The following is a 25,698-nucleotide window of genomic DNA, read 5'->3' on the forward strand; positions in this document are numbered from 1 at the left end:
CTCTATGCTCAGTGCAGAGCCCAACTCATCACTCGATCCCACAGCCTTGGGATCATGACCTGAGCAGAAATCAAGAGTCAGACACTCAACCAACAGCCACCCAGGTGCCCTGAAACATGATGTTTTCAACCTCAGCACTGCATCTGGTTTGTGATATGATTTTGGGGGCCACGAGGGTACAATTGTGAGCTTCCTTAGTTCCCTTGGATCCTTTGGCTACCACTGAATGTGCTAAGAGGCACCTTACTGGTCTCAAAGAAGTAATGGAGCTGGGCTTCGATTAATCCTGCTACCAGATCAGTGGGTCTGGAAACACTGTTCCAAAGTATGGAGTCTAACAGACATAGTATTAGCACACAAAAGGAAATTCATGAAATTATGTTCTCCTAATGATAGAATGAATGAATTGTTGCTTTAAAAAATGAGTAATAAAGAGCCACATTCTTTTTTATGCACCTATACTGAGCACATGAACTTAACAGCAGAACAAAAAAGTAAAACTATAACAACAGGTACCAACTTATTGCTAACGATACACACACAGAGGATGTAGAAGTGTGTAAATACATGCACATATGTTTCTTGGCCACTGTCTGCTTTTGATAGGTCAAAATCTAGATTATAGTATAGATTTTCTCTTTGTTTTAACATTTCTACCTGAAAGGAAACAACACAGTGTGGGGACCACTTGCCTTCACTCTGAATGCTGAGGACGATGCAGACTGAGGTTCACGGAATCCGCTTCAGGTCCCTTCAGCTCTGCTTCAGGAAATAGCACCTCCAAAGCCTATACTATTAGGCTTGTAACAGTAGAACTCCACAGTCCTTGTGTCCAAGATTTTCAGTCTTTTCTTGTGTGTGAATTGCCTTTACCCTCAGGTGAATGGGAAACCCAGCCCTCAGCCTTGACCTACAGCTACTTGCCTAGGTAAGGCGGAGGCAGTGTGTCTCAGCGAGGATGATGCTACCATTCACCTCTGCATTTACAGTAAAAGGGAACTAGTATTGGAGTCCCAGGGGAGAGCAGTTCAGGAAACTAAAACATCAAGAGAGTGAGCAAAAAGCAAAACGAGAGCTTTCTTTCAAAGCCGGAAATCTCCCATGGAGGAAGCACTAAGACATGCGGTCACACTTTTTCTGAGAACCCACCGTGGCTGCAGAGTAATCAGCCTGGGGCTGGGGGCTGTGGGGGGCAGTGAGGGTGGTTAACTGGTAAGGATAAAGCTAGGACAACATGATTTTCTCAAAGTCCTGATGGACCTTAGTATTCCATTTGATTCTCATTTCCCCATTTTGCAATTAGATCAGCCCAAAGAGGAACTGGTGGCTTTAGGGGAGCTGCTGTATGTGTTTTGTTTCAGCAACTGCCTTCTTTCCCATCTGTTCGGTTTGCACCAAGCTCGCTGGCCGCTCCTTAGGGCTGGCGTGTGGCCGGGGCTTCTGAGCCATGAACAGCCTCAGAGGTGCTATCCTCTTGTGGGCACTGGTAGCATGGGCTAAAACGGATAAGTCTCTGGGTGAGACAGATGAGACCAGATTTCAAAAATGCAAGAATACCTTAAAACTACCTGTTCTGGAAGTCTTACCGGGAGGTGGCTGGGATAACCTGCGGAATGTGGACATGGGACGGGTGATGGACCTGACTTACAGGAGCTGCAGGACCACGGAGGATGGACAGTACATCATCCCCGACCAAGTCATCAGCATCGCCCAGAAACAGACCAATCTGGAGATGAACTCCGAAGTCCTGGAGTCCTGGGTGAATTACCAGAGCAGCACCTCCTACTCCATCAACCTGGAGATCTCCCTTTATTCCAAGGTCAACGGCAAGTTCTCCTCTGATTTCCAGAAGATGAAGACCCTTCAAGTGAAAGACCAAGCCATAACCACCCGGGTGCAGGTGAGAAACCTGATCTACACAGTCAAAATCAACCCGGCTTCAGAACTCAGCTGGGGCTTTAAGAAGGAGCTCATGGACATCTGTGACCGTCTGGAGAACAACCAGACACGGATGGCCACCTACCTGGCAGAACTGCTGGTCCTCAACTACGGCACCCACGTCATCACCAGCATGGATGCTGGGGCTGCTCTCATCCAGGAGGACCACATCAGAGCCTCGTTCCTGCAGGACAGCCTGAGCAGCCGTACTGCCCTGACCGCGTCCGCCGGTGCTGCCTTCCAGAACATTGTGAACTTCAAATTTGAGGAGAACTACACTTCGCAGAACACCCTCACCAAGAGCTACCTCTCCAACCGAACCAACTCCATGGTGCAGAGCATCGGAGGGCTTCCTTTTTACCCAGGCATCACCCTCCAGGCCTGGCAGCAGGGCATCACTAACCACCTGGTGGCCATCGACCGTGCCGGCCTGCCTCTGCATTTCTTCATCACCCCCAACATGCTGCCCGAGTTGCCGGGGCCGCTCGTGAAGAAGCTGTCGAGGACGGTGGAGGCTGCCGTGAGACACTATTACACATTCAACACCTACCCTGGGTGCACAGATGTCAATTCACCCAACTTCAATTTCCAGGCCAACACTGACGATGGCTCTTGCGAGGGAAAAATGACCAATTTCTCCTTCGGAGGAGTTTATCAAGAATGCACCCAGCTCTCTGGGAAGGAGTTTGTCCAACTCTGCCAAAACCTGGAGCAGAAGAATCCGCTCACTGGTGATTTCTCATGCCCCTCTGGCTACTCCCCAGTCCACCTGCTGTCCCAGATCCATGAGGAGGGTTACAACCACCTGGAGTGTCTGAGGAAGTGCACCCTCCTCATATTCTGCAAGACTGTGTGCGAAGATGTGTTCCGCGTGGCAAAGGCTGAATTTAGGGCTTTTTGGTGTGTGGCCAGTGGGCAGATACCAGAAAACTCAGGACTGCTTTTCGGGGGCCTCTTCAGTGGTAAGAGCATAAACCCTTTGACGAATGCACAGTCGTGCCCTGCTGGCTATTTTCCACTGAGACTTTTTGAAAATCTCAAGGTATGTGCCTCTCAGGACTATGAGTTGGGCTATAGGTTTTCAGTCCCCTTTGGCGGGTTCTTCAGCTGTGCAGTGGGGAACCCCTTGGTGAATGCTGCCATATCCGGAGATTTAGAGTCACCTTCTCTAAGAAAGTGTCCCGGGGGCTTCAGCCAACATCTCGCCCTCATCAGTGATGGGTGCCAAGTGTCCTACTGTGTCAAGGCTGGGCTGTTCACAGGAGGGTCTCTGCCCCCTGCCAGACTCCCACCTTACACCAGGCCACCCCTCATGAGTCAGGCTGCCACCAACACTGTCATGGTGACCAATAGCGAGACTGCAAGCTCCTGGATTAAGGATTCCCAGACCCACCAGTGGAGGCTGGGGGAGCCGTTAGAGCTACGCAGGGCCATGAGGGTCATCCATGGGGACAGCAGCGGTCTGTCGGGAGGGGCGGCAGCTGGGGTCACAGTGGCAGTCACTGCTGCCCTGGCAGCCACCGTCACCCTGGCCATCTACGGCACCCGGAAATACAAGAAGAGGGGATACCAGGCATTGGAGGACGAGACGCAGAGTTTGGCTGCGGGCACGGCAGCACCTGGAGATGTCCCCGACCGAGAGCAGGAGCAGAGTCCAGCCTAAATTTCTCCCAGGAAACATTTCTCTCATCTCTGGCCAGAACCACAAGCATGCCTCTCCTTCCTTCTTTCTCCACTTCTGCCTGAGGACTGCAGCAGCAGGTGCAACAAAAGGCAGGTATAACTATGTGACTTCCTTAGGGCCCTGGGCCAGGAAATGAACAGAGAGCTCTGTGGACAGGGGTTGGGGTGGGGGAGGAGAGCACATGTGACTTTTTAAGCAAAAGTCATCAGGGGTAGGGGCTAAAACACAAAGAGGGTGTCTTTTCTCTGTGTGCATCATGGATTATCTTCATCTGAATATATGTGAAAAGAGAGGAGGGAGCATGTTAATATTTGGATTTGGAGACCATGCGTTTAATCTGAGGTCAGCCACAGTTTCCAATTCACGAGCTATAAGAATTTCTGCCTGTACGTGTTACCCTCCCTCTGTTCTGTTTTGGTTTTTTTGTTTTGTTTTTAATCTCTCTGGATTTCATGCTCCTGGAGGCTGAATGATCCCCTGGAAGACCCAGGAGGTCCCATGTGGCCTCTCATTTTCAGCATAGAGGGCTCTGTACTGATGGACTGGGTCCTTACAACTGTATCTAAACAGAAAGATGTTGTCTCTCCTAAGTCCATGTTTTCCAACTTTCCAACCACAATTCAGACTTACTCCGACCAGACCACTCTTGGCCTTCAGACTAGTGTCATGAAGTCCTCAAAAACAGATGTTAACTTATAATCTTCTATTAGGAGGTCAAGGGAGAAGGGATGGTTTGGAGAAAAGGCATGAAGAAAGAAAGGGTGAAAATTGGAAACGATCCTGGTGCTCAGGGTAACTGGAATTCTTACCCATAACCACCTACCTGGCTTATGGAGCTGCAGATTTGGGTAACACAAGCGTTCCATTTTCTCAGCCTCTGTTACCAGAGTACCGTCCTTTCTTTTTCCATGAGTGGTCCTTCCCCTTCCTGTCCTTGTATCACGGGTACACATCCCCAAATACACACGTGCACATACCTCCACAACCCCCCTCCCCCGGCCTCCTAGCACACACACACACCCCAAACACAACCCCACTCCCAAGTCCCCCAAACACACACACCCCAAACACACACAGAGCCATAGACACGCACACACACACACACACACACACCACATTCCAACAAAAAGTCTGCATTTCTCTAGGGGTGGGAGATAAGGAAAAATGCAAAAAAGTCAAAGTAAGCCCACACCCAAGTATTATTTCCTCCCTAAAACCAAAACAGAGTAGAAAGTACCAATTATGTATCCTACCTTTGTTTTTTGTTTTTTGTTTTTCCAGCAGAAAAGGGACTGATATGATCAAATCCCTGTTTTTAAATGAAGCAAAAAAAAGGCACCCAGCACCCTCTGTGACACATGTATTTCAGTCCCAGGCTGACTTCCCTCAGGCATCTAGAGGGATGCATGCCTGTTACCTGGCATTTGGGGCTTTGCCCAATTGTAATACCAATCTTACTGAATTATAATGAATAGGGTGAGTCTATTAATACTTCTCTGCAACATCTTTTTTCTAATTTTCTTTTTTATTAAGTAAACTCTACCCTCAATGTGGGACTCCAACTCATGATGCTGAGACCAAGGGTCACGTGCTCTACTGACAGAGCCAGCCCCTCCTCCACAACCTTTTTAATAGTTACACAACTCTTCACCAAATCCAATGTCATTAATGAGCTCATTTCCATGAAGGATAATCTGTCCTCACCTCAACATTCACAGTCGAGAGCTTAGGTTCACATAAGTCCTGAGGAGCCTGAAGATCCCAGCCTGTGGGAAGATGGGAAGGAGGTTCCTTGTCTGCCTCCCACTGTGAATATCAAGCGAATCACAGAAGGTGAGCCCTGCCCCCCCACCCCCCACCGCCAGCCACAGGCACTGATTTCTACATCCTCTTCTCTGAACCCTGCCTCTTAAGCATTAAAATATTCTCTTAAACCTCTGGGTGTTTTGTGGGTAAATTTCAGCTGAGCTAACCACTTTTCTGCAAATTCCCCATGAACCCCTTGAAGATTACGGAGCCTGAGAGACAACGGTCCAGCTACAGGCTGCCAGACTTTGCGCTAACTGCCCTTGGAAATAAAAGTTCTTCACAAACTTCTGTTTCTCACAGAGTTGCACATAACCATGCATTAAAAATGTGGACCTAGGGGCGCCTGGGTGGCTCAGTTGGTTGAGAAACTGACTTTGGCTCAGGTCATCTCATGGTTTGTGAGTTCGAGCCCCGCGTCGGGCTCTGTGCTGACAGCTCAGAGCCTGGAGCCCACTTCGGATTCTGTGTCTCCCTCTCTCTCTGCCCCTCCTTCACTCATGCTCTGTCTCTCAGAAATAAGTAAACATTAAAAAAAAAAATTTTTTTTTTTTTTTAATGTGGACCTAAGGAACACTGTCCGGCTGCTCATCCACAGGAAATGAGAACGCAGGGCTTTGCAGTTTGCAATCATCCTTTTGCCAAGTCAGCACCTGGAGAGGGGAGTTCACAGGCTCTGTTTTCCTGATCTGTGAGCTCAGACTGGGCGCTGCGGGAAGGCTCACCCCGGCTTCCACCCAAACCACACTCCCCAGACTCTCAGAAATAGAGACACATGTGGGTGACAAAGGCAGCTTTGTGTTTGCGTTTTGTGTTTGTGTCTGTGTGAGCATCAGGATGATTAATACTACACATGTATTTGACACACAACAGCCTGTCAACTATTGAAACCTATGCTATATTGGGCGGAGGGCACTGTAAAAAGCAAACATTCATGTTTTTTAAGCCGGTCCTTCCCCCACAGATTCGCTTGCATTTCCCCTGCCATGCGGTCTCTTTCTTGAGAGGAACAAGCCGTCAGGTCAGGTCCCTTGGTCAAATGTGTGGGTGGAAAAGATATGGGGGGGCTGCCGAGAAAGAAGGGAATCCCCTGCCCCCATCAGTGGAAGGACTTGTGGTTGCTCCCAGACTCGGAGAGGTGCCCCAAATGCCTCATAGGCGCCCTGACCTACAAAAAGCAGAAGGGGAACAGCAATTTGTGGTTGTTCATTTGCCATTTATTGTTCTGCACATACACCTCATGAGCACCAGGTGGCGATGTCCTCTCACAGAGCAACACCAAGGACTTCACAACACATCGGTTAGTTTTTACATTAGGGCATTCACCTTCCCTCTCCCAGAAAACCCCCACGCAAATGCCAGTGACCACGGACAAGGATAGGGGACAGGCCCCTTCCTGTACCACGCGGGGTCTCCTCCCTCCCCTCTCATGCACACGACAGTGCAATACCAGGATAAGTACTTTTGACCAAGTGTAAAACCACAGAGAAAGTCCAAGTTCTACAAAAGGGCAGGAGAAAGGGTATGAAACACAAAGGCACGCACAACCACATATACACAATTGACCTCTAAGGGACAGGCATCTGACAGAGTTTGTCTGCAATCCCATTTGTCATCCCTGGAGACTCAGGAAGGGGAAAACCAGGCAGCTGGTGGTCCGGCCATGACAGGCAAGGCATGGGGTTTCCTGTGCAACCCAGGGAACAGAGCAGGAACAACATTGGTGGGGAAACGTCCCGTGTCCCAGGGACCGGTGCTCAGTACCTCCGCTGGCAGGGTGCTCACTGTGCCTGAGACTGTGCCTTTCTAGGCTGGCACAAAGGGCAAAGGGCTGCCTCCCCCCTGCCCCCCGCCTTGCTTGGCACAGCGTTAAAAGGAAATTCAAGATCCTTCTGCCCAGAAAGTCCCACCGAAGGGCAGCACAAGGAGGAGGTACCCCCTGTTGAGCATCCGCAGGGAGGAAAAGAACGAGGGGTCCAGACACGGTCGGCATCCTAGGGGTAAGGTCTTGAAGGCATTAAGACTTACCCTCGAAGTGGTATTACCCCTGGCACACCGCCTGCCTGCCTATCCATTCTCTGAGTCCCTTCCTTCTTTTCTCGGCTGTCCCCTTCCCCACCCATACCTTCTGCCCGAGGCAGGGAAATCAGCCTGTCCCCGCTGCCATGGCCAGTTGTCAAACCTCATTTGCCTTCTTTCCCCACCTCCTGCTCCACAGCTGTGTGTTTCTACCCACTGCCCCTCGGTCTGTTTCCTCATCCCTGTGGGTGAGAAGCTCAGCAGACACTTGACCCAGGTGCTGAAGGGCAGAGATGGTACTAGGGGTGCAGTGAGGCTCTTCGATGGCCTCTGGGACAGGGGGGCCTGGCAAAGGGGCCGGGGGGGGGGGGGGGGGGGGTCGGATATTAAATGCCTCAGCCATGTCTCTTCCGTTGAGTTCAAGTGTTTCCTCCCGACTGGCAGGAAACTGTGCCCTGTGGTGCAGTGGACTCAGGCCCAATCTCCTGGTCCGCTGGTGAGAGAAGATGGTGGCCGGCTGACCTGAGAGCGGAGTTGTCAGGAAGGATTCCTCTCGTCAGAGCTCCCTCTGCTGGAGCCAGTCAGCAACCCGACAGCCATTCAGAGAATAAGGAAAGGCCCAGCACCAGCACCTCCCAAGGAACTGGGCGACACTCAGGCGCATCCACTGGCCACACCAATGTCAAAATGGCTTCAGGCAAACAGCCAGCGGCCACGGAGCCAGCTCTCAGGAAAGCCTGGCTTCAGGTTCTAACTTAAGTACCATTTTTGAAGGTTCTTTTGTTTCCATTTTTCTAGCATCAAAAACCTTCCAAATATTATGAAATATATATGGATATATATACGTCAAACCCCCAAAACATGAGGTATATAAATTCAAATTAGTATCCAGAGGAACTTCCCCCAAACACATAGTTCAAAGAACCCACTTTCAAAGGGGGAATTGGGTTTCCTTTCTTGATCCCCCTTCTCTCCTCCCTAACCCCCAATTCATTCCTTAAGGGAAGTGAAAAGCAAGAGGAATATTGGGGAGGGGATAGACAGAGTCTTGGGACACAACCCAAATGCAGGTTGGACTGGACCATGATGTGGTCCCAACCCTGTTGGGAATGAGCTAAAAAGTCTGCCTCCATGCTCTAGGTCAATCTGTAATAGATGAGGGGCCCAGCCCCCTCTGGGCTCTGATTAGCAAACGTGCATGGAGACAGATCGAAGCCCTCATAGAAACATGACCGGATAGACTGGTTTAGATACGGTCTTGAAAGAGATATAAAAAGGGGTCAGTCCAGTCCTCACCTGACACATCTCCCCAAGCACTGTTCCCTGGGGGCATCTAGAAAGATGCATGATTGTTACCATTTGGGTCCAAGTTTACTGTGGAAATGGGTTGGCAAAGGGTGAAGAAAGTCAAGGAACCGCAGCCTGGCTGTTTGAGCCCCATCAGAGCTGGAGTTTGACAGTTTGCAAAACAGAATGGGAGAACAGGATGGGACTGTCCACCAACCTGGCCCAGTGGTGCACACTCACGCGCACACACACACACATATGCGCATACATAGATGGCACAGAACCCAGCCTGGGCTCTACTCACAGTGACTTGATGAAACTCATGGAATCTTTGAGCTGGTCTGGGATGAGTTGGGAAGAAGGCTATGGGCTCCTCTCCCTGAGGACAGTTCAGATGCTAAGTGGGATGCAGACTCTGGTCTGATCAGAGAGGGGCTGGAAACATCATGGGATGCCAACCCAGAGAGGAATCCCAGAGTCCGTCCATCCGCACAAGAGAACCAGATGCCTCTTTGGACAGGTCGAAGATGTGAGGAGGGAGGGCCCAGAGAGGCCAAGGACTATTCTGAGAGCCGAGTGTGCTCCCAGAAGCCTTTGCTTCTCTGACCCTCTTGGTGAGAAGTGCTTCCTCGCTGAACACCGAGGCATCGACATCTGATGTCACAGCAATTTAGCGGTTCACCCCTTTGCCCCCCAATCTTGCACAGTGAGAGCTCCTCGCCTCCAGAGGAGGAGAGAAAAGCAGAAACTCCGCTCTCAAAGCAGAGTGGAAGCAGCAAGAAGCCAGCTGAGGCATTGAACCTCAGGCTTCACAAGGCCAAGGTATGGAGTGCCCACGCTCTGTCCATACCCTAAGTGTGCTGACCGTGCCCCTACTCAGGGGGGCCGGGGGGGGGGGGGGTTCTTGCCTACCCAGCACCGAAAACTCCATGGGAACAGACCGAGGATGGCCCTCATCCCATGTCCCCTTTGTGGTGGGTGAGGTTTATGAATGACATCGCCTTATTCATCTCCCTCCCCGCTGTGGCCAGGAGGGATGGGGAATGGGGATAGGACAGAGCGGGAAATGAGGGGATTGGGAGGGCATGGCACCAACTTCCACCTCGATTCTCCCACTTCCTGCCCTGTGGTCCCCGCGGCCCCTCCTGGCTCAGAGACCCTCCAGCTCAGTCCTTCTCCTGGGTAGTGCTGTCCTCGGAAATGCCCTGGGCAGCCAGCTCAGCCAGCACATTATCCAGGTAATTGGCATCTGGGTAGCCGTGACCCGTGAGATTAGAGCCAAACTCTGTCTTGTGGTGGACCTCGTTCCAGATGACGGTGTCTGACTCGCCGGTGGTGCTGGAGGTACCGATGGCAAAGATGAGGCGGCGATCCCAGGCCACAAGCAGCAGCTTCAGCACCTGAGCGAGGGGAGGCAGGAGACCAAAGGCAGCCATTCAGTGTTGGTCAGAAACTATGTCTTGATGGTAGGGTCTTCCCAAGGGTCCATGTCTTCTGGCGTCATGATGCCCCCAGCGGCACAGTGAATAGAAAGAATTTGGGGGTGGAGTCAGGGAGCCGCAAGGTAAAGTCTTGGGTCTGTCACCAACCGTGTGACCTTGGGCATATTCTGTCCCCTCTCTGGGCCTTAATTTCCTTACTTACAAAATGGCAACGCTCTGATCTGCTAAATGGTACGAGCTTTCATAGCAGTGCCTGGCACCCACACCTCAACAGATGTTAGCTACAGCAGCCTGGCTAAAAGACAGGATCTAGGAATTCGAGGCACTCGCGATCCCAGAGCTTCTGAAGCGTGTCCGCCATTCCCTCCACCGCCCGAATGCGGCATTAGTGCACCCTCAGCTAGTGGTGTGGCAGAGCTCTCCGGTGACATGGTTGAAGTGGGGTGACCTCTGCCAGGCCATTTCACATTCATTTACTCACCTGGTCCTCATAACCACACACGGAGGCAGATCTGGCGGGGGCTACTATTGTCTCTATTTCATAGGTGAGGCCCAGAGAGGTGTTCGGGCTTGAAGAGTGTTCTCATTCAGCTAAATTTTTAAAAAATGGCTGCGGAGCAAGACAAGGGCCTCACACCCTACCCAGCATGAAGACGGCCGATAAAAGTGACCTGGATTCAAAAAAGAATGACCGTCGACACGCTGTGGGCTGGAGGTGGGGAACTGTAAGAGTGGTAATACCGGGGCACCTGGGTGGTGCAGTCGGTTAAGCGTCCGACTTCAGCCAGGTCAGGATCTCGCGGTCCGTGAGTTCGAGCCCCGCGTCGGGCTCTGGGCTGACGGCTCAGAGCCTGGAGCCTGTTTCTGATTCTGTGCCTCCCTCTCTCTCTGCCCCTCCCCCGTTCATGCTCTGTGTCTCTCTGTCCCAAAAATAAATAAACGTTGAAAAAAATTTTTTTTTTTAATAAAAAAATAAAAAAAAAAAAGAGTGGTAATACCAACATGAAGTAATGGCACATGGTAGAGATACGATCGACCCTCCCCCGAGGGTTTACTTACTACATAGCAAGCACTGGGTCACGTACCAGTGACAACAACTCGACAAGACAGGTATTCTCCTTATCTCCTTTCTACACATGAAGAAGCTCAGAAGATAAAGACTTGCCCTGTTCGTCCAGCTAGTACATGGCAGAGGGCCTAGACTTCAGGACTGCCTGAACTTACAGTCCGTGGTCTGAGTTACTACTCTGTTGACTCTCAGATGTGGATCCATTCAGAATTCATGGGGAAAGATGCTTCTGAACTGTCGGAGAGGAGGGGGGAGATACAGCTGACCCTGAACAACACGAGTTTGAACTGTGCAGGTGCACTACACGTGGTCTTTTTTTTACAGTATAATATAAAATATAATATATATAATACATAAAAATATAAAATATAAATATTTTCACAGTATGATACTTATGATTTTCCTAATAATATTTTCTTTTGCCTAGCTTACTTTATTGTAAGAATACAGTATATCATACACACAACATACAAAATACGTGTTAACTGGCTGCCTATGTTATCGGCAAGGCTTCTGGTCAACAGTAGACTGTTAGTGGTTAAGTTTTGGGGAAGTCAAAGTTATATGTGGATATCAGCTTTGGGAGGATAGAGGTCAGCACCTCTAACCCCTGAGTTGTTTAAGGGCCAGCTGTCCATTAATAGAAAAGGACATGTAGACACAGTAAATGAATATGAGCCAAGGCATGTGTAATTATAACAACAGCTGTCACCATGCTGGGCATTTTACAAATGCTACTTTCACTTAATTCTTAACAACATCCTGTCCACACAGATAGAAATTATAACCACTGTTATATGGATCCAGAAACTAAGACCTCAGAATGTTCATCTTTATGCCAGTCCCCACATCTGGTAAATTGCTAAAGTAGGACTCGAACCCAGGCCAGTTTGTCTCCAAAGCCCAGGCTCTTATTACCTCACTGTGCAAGAGCCCAAGGTTAAGGTCCCAGACCAGCAGACGTGAAGGATAAAGGTGAGGAATTAGTGAGAGGGGAAGGTTCAGACCCCCACCATAGTAGGTCTTGAATGCCAAGCTGAGAAGATCGTACTTTGTAAAGAAGGAAGGGAAAGATATCAGAACAATTTTTTGGGTTTTTTTCTACCTTATTTCTTTTCAACAAAAAAGTTTGGTGGTAGAAACTGTACTTTAAGATACTTAACCTGGCACAAAAACAGACACATAGACCAATGGAATAGAATAGAAACCCCAGAACTAGACCCACGAACGTATGGCCAACTCATCTTTGACAAAGCAGGAAAGAACATCCAATGGAAAAAAGACAGTCTCTTTAACAAATGGTGCTGGGAGAACTGGACAGCAACATGCAGAAGGCTGAAACTAGACCACTTTCTCACACCATTCACAAAAATAAACTCAAAATGGATAAAGGACCTGAATGTGAGACAGGAAACCATCAAAACCTTAGAGGAGAAAGCAGGAAAAGACCTCTCTGACCTCAGCCGTAGCAATCTCTTACTCGACACATCCCCAAAGGCAAGGGAATTAAAAGCAAAAGTGAATTACTGGGACCTTATGAAGATAAAAAGCTTCTGCACAGCAAAGGAAACAACCAACAAAACTAAAAGGCAACCGACGGAATGGGAAAAGATATTTGCAAATGACATATCGGACAAAGGGCTAGTATCCAAAATCTATAAAGAGCTCACCAAACTCCACACCCGAAAAGCAAATAACCCAGTGAAGAAATGGGCAGAAAACATGAATAGACACTTCTCTAAAGAAGACATCCGGATGGCCAACAGGCACATGAAAAGATGTTCAGCGTCGCTCCTCATCAGGGAAATACAAATCAAAACCACACTCAGGTATCACCTCACGCCAGTCAGAGTGGCCAAAATGAACAAATCAGGAGACTATAGATGCTGGAGAGGATGTGGAGAAATGGAACCCTCTTGCACTGTTGGTGGGAATGCAAATTGGTGCAGCCGCTCTGGAAAGCAGTGTGGAGGTTCCTCAGAAAATTAAAAATAGACCTACCCTATGACCCAGCAATAGCACTGCTAGGAATTTATCCAAGGGACACAGGAGTACTGATGCATAGGGGCACTTGTACCCCAATGTTCATAGCAGCACTCTCAACAATAGCCAAATTATGGAAAGAGTCTAAATGTCCATCAACTGATGAATGGATAAAGACATTGTGGTTTATATACACAATGGAATACTACGTGGCAATGAGAAAAAATGAAATATGGCCTTTTGTAGCAACGTGGATGGAACTGGAGAGTGTGATGCTAAGTGAAATAAGCCATACAGAGAAAGACAGATACCATATGGTTTCACTCTTATGTGGATCCTGAGAAACTTAACAGGAACCCATGGGGGGTGGGAGGGAGGAGAGGGTGGGTGATGGGTATTGAGGAGGGCACCTGTTGGGATGAGCACTGGGTGTTGTATGGAAACAAATTTGACAATAAACTTCATATATAAATAAAATAAATAAATAAATAAATAAATAAAAACTATGTTGTTAACAGAACAGATGAACATAAGGGAAGGGAAGCAAAAAGAATAGAAAAACAGGGAGGGGGACAAAACATAAGAGATTCTTAAATATGGAGAACAAACAGAGGGTTACTGGAGGGGTTGTGGGATGGGGGATGGGTTAATTGGGTAAGGGGCAATAGGGAACCTACTCCTGAAATCATTGTTGCACTATTTGCTAACTAATTTGGATGTACATTTAAAAATAAAATTAAAAAAAAAAAAAAGATACTTAACCTGGTGGCAGGTAAAAGATGAAAGTATTTATGGGGCCCCTGGTGGCTCAGCGGGTTAAGCATCAGACTCTTGATGTCAGCTCAGGTCATGATCTCATGGTTTGTGAGATCAGGCCCCGTGTCGGGCTCTGTGCTGACAGTGTAAAGGCTGCTCGGGATTCTCTCTCTTTCCCTTTCTCTCTGCCCCTCCCCCTGCTCATGCTCTTTCTCTCTCTCCAAATAAACAGATAAACTTAAAAAAAAAAAATGTATTTACTAGGTGGGTATGGCAGGATTAGAAAAGGAGTCACGTGGTTTGGCGGGCAGTTCACTGGGAAACAAGCCAGTGGGGTGGTGGCTCAGAGAGAGAGTCCAAGGAGACTACTGTGTCCAATATGGGTCCCAGGGATTCTGGGTATGTCATTAACAAGAGGAGGGAGGCCTGGAAGAGAGGGGGAGCAGCTCTTGGCAAGAAGATTCAAGTTTTAGCAGTAGGACTTCACAGCAGACATGTTTAGCCAGCGGTTGGGACTGTAGAGCTGGGGCTCAGGCACAGAAATATGGCTTGCTCAGGGCTCAGGGTCAGGACTGGTCCTGACTTCTAATCTGAGGACCCTGCACTGGGTACATCTTCACCATGTGGTTGATTTTCTCATTGTTCCGCATGATCTGCTTCCTCCTCTGTAACAGAACACCCATGCCCTTTGCCATGTGACCCAAGGGGCTGCCTTGTAGGCAGTTCATGACCCCGTTCCTTGTGTGGTGTTCATGACTTGCTGGGGCCTGTGAAAGGTGAGTAGGAGCGACAAGCTTCCAGCAGCAGCTGTAGTGGGTTCGCACTATTCCACTCGGATTCTCTCTTGCTCCTCTGCTCCCTTCCAGAGGAAGAGAGCACAGAGAAGGGCAGAGACCACAGAAAGGCTGTTCCTTCAGCCTGGATTCCAGGACACAGAGCCCCACGGAGCAGACAGAGTGGACTCATAGCAGCCAAACAAGCCACAGCCACTGGCATGCACAGTGCATGAGAGTCAGCATTTGTTGATGTCAGCCTCTGAGACCAAGGTTGTTACCCAGCAGGACCTAGAGAAAGCTAGCTAAAACCCACTTCCGGTCCAGCACTGCACCCCACAAAAAGGGGCATGACACCCCCTTAGATCAATGGTTCTTTTCCTTTTTGAGATAAGGGAAGGTTTGGAAATCCAATCGTTTTCTGGCCTTAGCCACAGAAAAATGAACATAAAGATTTTCATTCTAATTTTACAATTCATAGAACCACTGAAGCTTGAACCATGAATCACTGGGGATCCAGAATCCCAATGATTTTTCCCTCCGTCTTTTGGGAAAGTCATAGAATACAGAAGTACATTAAAAGAAAAGAAAAAAGGTAATCTCCCACAGATTAGGATCCCTGCCCTGGAGCAGTGCCTCTGAAGCTTTAATGTACTGTCAGATCACCTGGGATCTTGTTAAAATGAAGGAGTTTCTAAGGTTCTGCATTTTTAAAAAAGTGTATTTACCCATTTTAAGAGAGACAGAGAGAGTGCAAGTGGGGGAGGGGTAGAGAGAGAGAGACAGACAGACAGAGAATCCCAAGAAGGGATCCCAATGCGGGGCTTGAACCCACGAAGTCATGAAATCATGACCTGAGCCGAAGCCGGATGCTTAACCAACTAAGCCACCCAGGTGCCCCGAGGTTTGGGCTTCAGTGGTTCTACGAATTGTAAAATTAGAATAAAATCTTTATGTTCATTTTTCTGTGGCTAAGGCCAGAAAATGATTGGATTTTCAAAACCTTCCCTGATCTCAACACCAAGCTTCTAGGTGTTGTCACTGGTGCTGGTCCCAGGACCATCTGCTAAGCAGCAAAGGCCCCTGGGAAAGGATCCTAAAATAGATAAATTATTGCCAGTGCTATCCAGGAGAGGAAAAAGCCCTGCCCCAACTATCCTGCAAAAGAAAACATTCTAACCGTCCCCACCTTAACCTACAGTTGACTCAAATATGACCTTGTTACCATGTGCATCTGTGGTAAAAAGAGACTCAGCTCTTTAGCCTGTGCACAGCAGGAAGCAAAACTTGGGGCCCTGACACAGAAGCAAATCCTACCCCCCAGCCCCCCAAACCCCCATTCTTACTTTTCTCCCTTTCTCGCTGTCTGGAAGGTAACAATGTCTTGGGAAGCCACGGGCGCTGAAACTCTTCCCAGGATTCGGGTGTTCCGGCCCCTGAAAGCAGAAAGGAAGTCAGCGAAGGGCATTTTTCAAGATGTTTTTAATGAAGGGGTGCAGACCATGCGTGACTAATTCAAATAATGATGACAATAATAACGGTCAAAGCGTCTGGACAGAGAACAGATCCCAAAGCAGTGATAGCAGTGGTTTCCCGCCTGTTTTGGAGTCGTTAGACCTGCGTTTGGACCCAGAGCGGCCACCTCCCGATGTGTCAGCTGGAGCCCTCTCTTGGGGTGTGGGTTCCCCCATCCATCGAATGGGGAGAGTGTGAAGGCTAAAGTGAGCTTGGCACCGCAGTGCACAGTAAGAGCTCAGTAAACGTTCATCATCATCATCATCACCCGGGAGGGCTCTGGCCACGGGCTCTTTTGTTTTACAAAAGAGGAAAACTTCAGCCTAGAGAGGTTACAGGGCTTCTCCAATGTCAATGGCTTTGCCAAAATTTAAGCCCAGGCTTCCTGAGGCACATGATGAACTTTTTCCCTCTAAAGTACTCAGAATAACAAAAGTGCCTCTGAGCCAGGAGCCTTGGAGTCATCTTTATCCATTCATCCACTGAGGTGCATGTAGGGTCTTGGCTATTGTGAATAATGCTGCAGTGAACTCGGGGGTGCACGGATACCCCAATTCAGCAAGCAAGCAGGGACAGAAACTGATGCAGAATTTAGCCAGAAGCCAGGCTTCCTAATCAGGATCCACAGGCCCCCTTGAGAAGCTCATGAAAAGTGAGGGATTTTTCTCCCAGAACCAATGCATCTATCCCCCACCCCAACCCCTTCCCACTCCAAACAGAAATGTTTGTCTATAATTTCTGAGCATCCCTGACCCCCTGAGGGTCTGTGGAGCCATTTAAAAAATCCCTTTTAGATGAAGCCAATCTAATATTGATAATTCCATGCAGCTCCTAGCACAAGCTCTCACACAAATGGTAACTGTGCCGTGGCTGAAAAAAATGAGTCAAGGAGTGAATGAGTGCATGAATGAATGAAGAAACTATAAGAAAACACAGACTTTTCATTTTTTTCTTATAGTGGATGGTGGTTCCAGACTGATTTTTTAGAAGTTTATTTATTTATTTTGAGAGAGAGAGAGGGAGAGCAGGGGAGGGTCAGAGAGAGAGAGAAAATCCCAAGCAGACCCTGCGTGTCAGTGCAGAGCCTGATGCAGGGCTCAAACTCTGGAACTGCGAGATCATGACCTGAGCTGAAACCAAGAGTCAGACACTTAACTAACTGAACTTACCCAGGCACCCATCCCTCCCAAACTGAGTTTTAAATCCTGTGATTTAAAAAGATTTTTAATAGCATGGCTCAAGATCATCTATCCTTTCCAAATTGAACATCTTAAGCGCAATACAGGAGAAGGGAAATATACCCCTGGGCTGAGAGAGGTAACAACGTCTTCTTGGAGACGCAGGACGTGACAGTTCTGAATTTCATAGTCCCATGAAATCAAAGCACATTTACAACACGCTCACGGCCACAGCTGTTTGTAAGCCAGACTGCCCAACTCCAGAGATGATTCCCAGCACGGCTCTGCCCGCGCCTCACCCTCCTGGGACTTGCCCGTCTGCAACACAGACACCCGCCTGGCGCTGACTCCAGGAGGCTGTGTGCTCCCTGCACGTCGCCAAGTGGAGCAGTCACGACTCTGCCTCCTCTAGATTGGAGACTCGTTCTCTGAAGTGAAGGCAGAACTCCAAGTTCTCGATTCCTCTTGGAAACCCCAAGCCCTTGTGGTCTCTGGAGTCTCCAGGGACAGGGACGGACACAGCACTGAGGGGTCCTGCTACTGACTCGCAAGGGGTGGTCTACAGAGTGGCTGCACTGACTGCAGAGAGATGCATTTCCCTTGGTGTAAGCTTGAGTTTTCCTGGACGATCCGTGATCCATGGCGTCTACACAGGCAGCAAGCGGCCCCTCAACACCACCCCTCCCACCCCCTCAACCCCCGTGCTGGCTCTCCATTCTTTAGTCCCAGAGGCTGGGAAAAGAATCTCCTGCAAAATGGTTGCCCCGCCCTGATCTGTGCCCTACTTCTCACCAGGGATCAGACACCGGCTGTCTCTCCCGACTCCCCGACTCCCATATTGTCAGTCTTGTCCCTACCATCCCAACTGGCTGCCTCCAGTCATTCCAGAAGGTCGCAGCTGCCCCCACCTCCAACCACATCTCCCTCTCCCTCATCCTCCGCACCCTCCTTGTTCAGGCCCCATGACCAGAATGGTCTCCTAACTGGTCTATCAGGTCACCCCTCACTCCTCCGCCAGGCTGACCTTCCCAAAGTGCAGTCCCAACTACACAACTTCCCAAAATGCTGGTCGCGTCCAGCAGTGAGCTGGACAAACAAAGCCTGACAAATAAAGCTGCAGCCCTCACCATGCTGGCGTCCTTCCATGGCCTGCCCACAGTCCTCCTTCACTCTCTGCTCCTTCAAGCACCCTCCTCCCATCCCCCACCGTCGCAAGTACCCAAATTAAACTCTTCCTTGTGGCCCACCAACACCCCTGCTTCCTCTCTGCCACTACTCTGCTGTGTCCTCCCACTAAAAACCTTCTCCTCCATTTCTTTATGGCTCTCAAGGTTCAACTACTGGTGCCCTGCACCAGAAAGTCTCCTCAGACCCTCCCAGACAGACAGACATAAGCCCTCTTCTTCTTTACCCGGACAAGTAGCTTGCTCACATAATGCCAGTCACCGGGCACTGAGCCCCTGACCACCGTGCCCAATACCACAGCATGCACATACAAATGTTCACTCCCATTCTTACAAAGCCCCCTGCACAGGAGGTTCCCAGCTGTAGGGATGAAAAAACCAAGGGGCACCCGGGTGGCTCAGCTGGTTAAGCATCCAGCTTTGGCTCAGGTCACGATCTCATGGTTTATGAGTTCGAGCCACGCATTGGGCTCTGTGCTGACAGCTTGGAGCCTGGAGCCTGCTTCAGATTCTATGTACCCCCTCTCTGTCTGCCCCTCCCCCGCTCAGGCTCTGTCTTTCTCTGTCTCTCAAAACTAAACGTTAAAAAAAATTAAAAAAAGAAAAAAGAAACCGAGCTCAGAGAGGTCTGGTGGTTGTCCAAAGTCCCAGCCAATACAGAGTCAGCCAGGATTCAGAACCCAAGTGTCTTCAGACTTTGAAGACCTCTTGTGTTGCCCCCCTGACCCCCCACAGCGTTTATCTATGGTGCACATTATGTTGTGTTCTATAGTTCGGTGATGTAGACTTATTTTCTCTGACTGGCTGGTAAGTCCCTCCAGGAATAACCATATTTTTCTTTAAATTATTTTACAGACTATCTCACCTGCTCCGGTTTATTTCTGCCACATCTCTTATCACTAGCTGGCAATACCTTGCTTATGTATCTGGGCATTGACTTCCTCATCCCGCTAGAATGGGGGCCTCCGAGGAGAAAAGACTGTGTCTGCTTTGCTCACTTTTGCTTCTCCAGCACCTAGAACATGCCTGGCCCATAATCCATCCTCCAATGTTTGTTAAATAAGAGACAAAATGGAAGAAGGCAAGGAGGAGGGAGGAAGGAAGGGTGCACTGATAAATAGTTGCCAAATAAATGAATCCTAGATCAGTTAAAAAATCTTCAATGTGTGAAGGAAGGGGCACATTTGTATTTACTGTCAGGAATAAAGTTCAATTTGTTCCTTAGGGCTGTCTTTCAAAGAATCAAAAGAGGAAAGAAATGCCCACAAAAATCAAAGCCAAGGGACATCTATCGAATTATAAATGCAAATATCATTTGACAAAGAAATTCTACTTCTGGAAAATTATTCTACAGATATACTCACATGCATACAAGGTTATCTGTTACAGTATTATTTGTTGTAGTAAAAAGATTGGAAGCAATCCATATGCCCATCAAGTGGAGACTGCTGAATATAAATTAGGGTGCACATATACTATGGATTCTCACCCAGAGCCAAGAAGGAACGAAGAAGCTCCCTCTATACCAACATGGGAAGATCTACAAACTATATTGTTAATTGAAAATCCATGGTGCAGAACAATGTCTAAACTGTCCCCCTCTGTGTACCAATGGGAGAGGTGCAAACAGTCTTTGCTGCACATGCACGGAGAATCCTGGGGGACACGTAAGAAGGTAAGAACAATGGTGGAACGTGGGGGCAGGAGGTGAAACCGGGTGGACGGAGAAAAGGAAACTTTTCACAGTATAAAATTATCTTATTTCTCTCCGGCTGCTGTAATGAGACACCACAGACTGGGTGGCTTAAACAACAGAGATCTATTTCTCACAGTTCTGGAGGCTGGGAAGTCCAAGGTACCAGCAGATCCAGTGTCGGGTGGGCGCCCACTTCCTGGTTCATAGACTGCTGTCTTCTCCCTGTGGCCTCGATTCGGGAAGGGATGCGGGGGCTCTCCGGGGGCTCTTTTACAAGGGCACCCATCCTGTTCACGAGGGCCCCACCACATAACCCGTTCAGTTTCAAGGAGTCCCAGCTGGAGAGGAACTTGTACATGGGGGTCTCTCCCACCTCTGATTTAGATGGTATGTAGGTGAGTCCTCGGATTTAGACTTTAAAGTTGATGCTGTAATGAGTTGAGACTTTGGGGACTATTGGAACAGAATGTATTTTGCAAGCAAGAAGTACAAGAAGTAATGGACTGCTATAAACTGAGAGTCTGTATCCCTCGGAAATTAACAAGTTGAAATCTAACCCCCAAGATGATGGTATTTGGAGGTTGGGTCTTGGGTGGGTGATAAGGTCATGAAGGTGAGCCCTCATGAATGGGATTAGTGCCCTCGTAAGAGAGACCCCAGAGAGCTCCCTCACCCCTTCTGCCATGAGGACACAGCATAAAGATGTCCATGACCGAGGAAGCAGGGGCTTACCAGATAGTGAATCTGCCAGCACCTTGAGCTTGGACTTCCCAGCCTCCAGAACTGTGGGAAATAACTTTCTGTTGTTTAAAAGCTACCCAGTCTGTGATATTTTCTTGCAGCAGCCTGAACAGATTAAGACAAACATATTGCCGGGGCACCTGTACAGCTTAGTTAGTTAAGTGTCCAACTTCGGCTCAGGTCATGATCTCACAGTTCGTGGGTTCGAGCCCCGCATCGGGCTCTGTGCTGACAGCTCGAGCCTGGAGCCTGCTTTGGATTCTGTGTCTCCCTCTCTCTCTGCCCTTCCCCCCTCGTGCTCTGTCTCTGTCTCTCAAAAATAAATAAACATTAAAGAAAAAAGACAAACCTATTGCCTGCAAACACTGAAACTTAAAAAATAAGTAAATAAAAGCCCGTGGCTGACTCGTGAGCACCTGAATGCCAGGAGGGATGCTGTAGATGATCCGGATGGTTTTGCAGTCGGGGTGGCCGGGCAGGGAGTGAGGGATGAGGTGGTACTCCATCTTCCCCGGAGGCTGGGTGCCTGTCTTCACCCCATAAATGGTCTTACAGGTTGGACACTGCAAACTTCCGTCCTGAGGGCGCAAGGCAGGAACAGCCAGGTTGGGAAACGGTTTTGGCAACACACCCCTAACCCCACCTAACCCTGGAAGGGGACAGATAAAAGGCCAGGGGGACAAAATGCACCCAAATAAGTAAATTCCACAAATTAGCTCCATGCTAAGGGCCATGCAAGAGAGACCCCCCATCCTTGAAAGGCAGAGCAGCCCATGCGGGCAGGGAACATACACAGGGAGTCATTATCGAACCATGAAGTACCAAACAACAAAGCACTAGGGAGCAGCCTCTGCCCAGCTGCTGAGCATCACAATCCTGATGAAGCTTGCTGGAAACAAAGATGCTTGGACCCCACCCCAGGCCACCAAACTGGATGGGGGGGGGGGGGGGGGGTGCGCTACAGAAAGTAGCAGTGAAGACTGAGAACTTTGGATTGGATTCTCAGCTCTGCCATCTACCTGCTGGGAGACCTGGAGCAAATCGCTTAACCTCTCTGGGTCTCGGCTTTGTAACAGAACAAGGAAAATAATAGTATCTATCTCACTGGGTTGTTGGAAGGATTGAATTAGAGAACCCACAGGAAGTGCTGACCACTAAGTCGTGTCTCTAACTGTTATTAGTACTTTTATGACCCCTAAGGCTCGTACAGGTTTAGAAACCACTGCTCTGAAAAGAGAAAGTGGGTGTCGTGTGCCCGAGTAGATGAAGCTGACGTTAAGAAAATGGTCCTTAAAGAAGAGCTCTGGACTGGTTTTGAAGGATTGAGGACAAGGTCTGCACAAGCAACAAGGGAGGGAATGAGTTGTTAGTGAAGGTGTTTTAAATCTTACAACAGACTTTACGTCTTGTTTCACATAGGCCTTGCCTGATATCAGCTTTAAAGGAACATTAGCCTTAGGATTTATTAATAGCCCTAAAAATGATTCCCGGGGCGCCTGGGTGGCTCAGCTGGTTGAGCGTCCAACTTCAGCTCAGGTCACGATCTCACAGTTTGTGAGTTTGAGCCCCGCGTCGGGCTCTGTGCTGGCAGCTCAGAGCCTGGAGCTTGCTTTGGATTCTGTCTCCTTCTCTCTCTGCCCCTCCCCACTTGTGCTCTGTCTCTCAAAAATAAATAAATATAAAAAAAATTTTTGTTTTAAATGGTTCCCATTTTGGGGCGCCTGAGCAGTTGAGGTCATGATCTCCTGGTTTGTGAGTTCAAGTCCCACCTCTGTCTCCCTCCCTCTCTGCCCCTCCCTCCCCCTCAAATAAATAAGTATTTAAAAAAAATTATTCCCTTTTACAGAGAAGAAAACTGAGGCACAGCACCATTAAAGGACTTGGACACTAGTTAGGGCTTGGTCCTCAGCGGTCTGTACAAAGCCCACGGCTCAGTGGCTGTGTTGGGGCGCAGGACAAGACTCTGGATGCAGATATATAAGGGGCCTTGGCTTCACACTGGGACCCAGCGAGGCGTGGCCTGCACGGCTGGGAGGAGACCTTGTTCCCAGGCTTTCCAGAAGAAAGTGGGTGAGAAGGAAGGCGTGGGCAGGGAGCCATGTGTGCAGAAAAGGCTGTCACACAGGCAGGAGAGACGTTCTCCAGGACATCTGCACCATTTCAGGAGGACAGCGATCCTCTGTGGAGCTATTTGGGGACCTCCAGCTCAAGCTCTACTAATGTTATAGGAGTAACTTGCATTCAGGGCAATGGAGAAGGTTACTTCATGTGGTCAACGGGACAGGAACCCAAGGCTTGGGGCCAAGAACCAGGGTTCCACCTTCTGCTCTGGCCTTAACTTGCTTCATGGCCTTGGGAGAACCACTGCGTTTCTCTCTGGGTCCTTTCGTTTCCTCTTCAGTGTGAAGAAAATTTTAAACGGCATGCTTCAAAGTATTAGTGCAAAGAGGAGCTAGATTGTTCTTGAAAATAGTCGTCAAAAAGAGAATGAACATGCTAAAAAATCCCTTTAAATCCAAAATAACCTCTTAAAATACAAAGCCCCAATGAAACCTTTTAACCTAGGGTCAGGAAAGTGAAAACCAGTTCAGACCGCATCATCCATCAGTGACTGAGCATGGGCTCTCTGAGACAAAGGTCCCAAGGTCAGCCCAAGGTCAGCACTCTGGGAACTTCAATCACAGGGCTATATAAAGATGAAGGGAGGGGTGCCTGGGTGGCGCAGTCGGTTAAGCGTCCGACTTCAGCCAGGTCACGATCTCGCGGTCCGTGAGTTCGAGCCCCGCGTCAGGCTCTGGGCTGATGGCTCGGAGCCTGGGGCCTGTTTCCGATTCTGTGTCTCCCTCTCTCTCTGCCCCTCCCCCGTTCATGCTCTGTCTCTCTCTGTCCGAAAAATAAATAAAAACGTTGAAAAAAAAAATTAAAAAAAAAAAAAAAGATGAAGGGAAAAAAAATTATACCTATAATACCAAGGAGTTATCCATTTGACTAATAATGGTAATAATGCCCTGGAAAGTAGGTATTGTTTTATCTCCATTTTCTAGATGGAAAATGAAATCTCAGAGAGATTGAAAATCTTGCCCACAATCACTCAGTTACTAAAGCCAGGGTTCAAGCTTGGGTCTGCTGACTCTCTCCTCTCCTCTTTCCCACAGCAGGAGAAGTACAGAGCAGACCACGAAAGGCAGACTTTTTGGGGGGAGGGGATGAGTAAGAAGCTGGGGACATCAGGGAAACCTCAAATTCTGCTGCGATCCAAGCAGGGTCTGGAGAAGCAAGTAGGATTTGAATTCATGGGGAGAGGGGAGTGATGGTTATTCCAGGCACAGCAAAGGACATGAGGGATGTCAGTGGCTTAGTAAAAGCTCGGACAGTGTAAAGAGAGAGTTAGCATCTAAGGAGACTCGCAGATTCCTGGAATCCAGCTTCATGGAGGAACACTGCTCTGCCGTCAGTATGGACCAGGTGAGCATCACAGACAGCCTTCCCCTCCTCCAACAGTGAGCTTCGAAGGGACTAGAAACCTGCCCACACTGGGAGTAATGAACGCTCACTATGGGCACACTGTCAACCCCCCTTCCCCCCAAGAACTCTCATGGACTGAAGTCCACACCTCTCAGACCATCACACCCACTGTAGAGATGGGGGAGGGGAGCAGTTGGGTAAGACAGGTTTTGCGAACGTTATAATTGTGTGGACGCTGACCCTGCTGAGAACAGCCAAGATCCTCACTCCTGATGCCCCCAGGGTGCCTCTCAGACACCCCAAATCACCCCAACAGGGCCTTCACGCTTTTGCTCCTCCAGGGCCCATGGCGGGCGGGGGCCAGCCCCGCAGGCTGGCACTAACCTTGTTGCCATTGTTGTACATGGCGACCAGACAATAGATGTGGTAGATGTGGCCGCATCTGGACAGCCTTCCCACCAGGTCAGGCTTGACTGTTGGCTGCAGGCCCTTGTAGCCTGAGGGGGCCGTGAGGCGCTCCATACAGATGGTGCAGTCCTGGGGGTGGGAGGGGACAGAGCAGAGAGGCCTTCAGCGCTGGCCCAGCCTGGGAGGCCAGAGGATCTCCGCAGTGATTCTCGCATGATCAGACGTCTGGTGAGGTGTCCCTGTTCCTCTTCTAGAAAACCCACAAACCAGGATATATACAGACATGCCTTTGGGAATCGAAATCTAGGTTTATCTCACTTTACACAGCAGAAAAGTTCCTGGAATAATCGCTGCTGGTGGCACAGGCCACTTGGGGCTCACCACCAAAACTGTCCTCTCCTTTAGGGCGATGATGAGACACTGTCCCTCCTTGGTGTTCTCCAATGGCTTGCGGAGGAAACAGACACTTGCTGACAGACCCTTTATTTAAGCTGAACGTTTGCAAAGCAATTGTATCTCAAGTGTACCAGAAGGGCTGCTGTTTAAATAAGTCAACAAGAGGCACGCCTGGGTGGCTCGGTCAGCTCAGCGTCTGACTTTGGCTCAGGTCATGATCTCACCGTTTGTGAGTCGGAGCCCTGAATGGGGCTCCGTGCTGACAGCCTGGAGCCTGCTTTGGATCCTGTGTCTTCCTCTCTCTGCCACCCCTCCCTCACTGCATATGCTCCCTCCCTCTCCCCACCCTCAAAAATAA

The 25,698-nt window shown here is 49.2% G+C and overlaps 2 protein-coding genes and 1 long non-coding RNA gene across 4 annotated transcripts in view; 1 reads left to right on the top strand and 2 right to left on the bottom strand.

Annotated features, from left to right (window-relative positions):
* The first annotated feature begins 1,342 nt into the window (after nucleotides 1-1,342).
* On the top strand, nucleotides 1,343-5,716 carry MPEG1 (macrophage expressed 1). The gene has a single exon (XM_040495053.1). The coding sequence runs from the start codon at nucleotides 1,448-1,450 to the stop codon at nucleotides 3,599-3,601; it is 2,154 nt and encodes a 717-aa protein (XP_040350987.1). The 5' UTR covers nucleotides 1,343-1,447; the 3' UTR covers nucleotides 3,602-5,716.
* Nucleotides 5,717-6,623: 907 nt separating this feature from the next.
* Nucleotides 6,624-25,698, bottom strand: part of DTX4 (deltex E3 ubiquitin ligase 4) — a 43,152-nt gene continuing 24,077 nt past the window's right edge. For both annotated transcript variants that reach the window (XM_040495054.1, XM_040495055.1), the window contains exons 6-9: nucleotides 24,921-25,073; nucleotides 21,488-21,649; nucleotides 16,104-16,193; nucleotides 6,624-10,134 (exon numbers count right to left, since the gene is read on the bottom strand). In XM_040495054.1, coding sequence (XP_040350988.1) covers nucleotides 9,901-10,134; nucleotides 16,104-16,193; nucleotides 21,488-21,649; nucleotides 24,921-25,073 — 639 coding nt within the window. In that variant the 3' untranslated portion in view covers nucleotides 6,624-9,900. The remainder of the gene's footprint in view (nucleotides 10,135-16,103; nucleotides 16,194-21,487; nucleotides 21,650-24,920; nucleotides 25,074-25,698) is intronic.
* LOC121043381 (uncharacterized) lies at nucleotides 12,337-14,120 on the bottom strand. The gene is made up of 2 exons (XR_005796819.1): nucleotides 13,991-14,120; nucleotides 12,337-12,408 (listed from the first exon to the last, which is right to left on the bottom strand). It is a non-coding gene; the product is annotated as an uncharacterized LOC121043381 (long non-coding RNA).

The sequence above is a fragment of the Herpailurus yagouaroundi genome, unplaced genomic scaffold, assembly GCF_014898765.1.
Source record: "Herpailurus yagouaroundi ecotype Mexico unplaced genomic scaffold, PumYag 187, whole genome shotgun sequence".
Taxonomy (NCBI): Eukaryota; Metazoa; Chordata; class Mammalia; order Carnivora; family Felidae; genus Herpailurus; species Herpailurus yagouaroundi.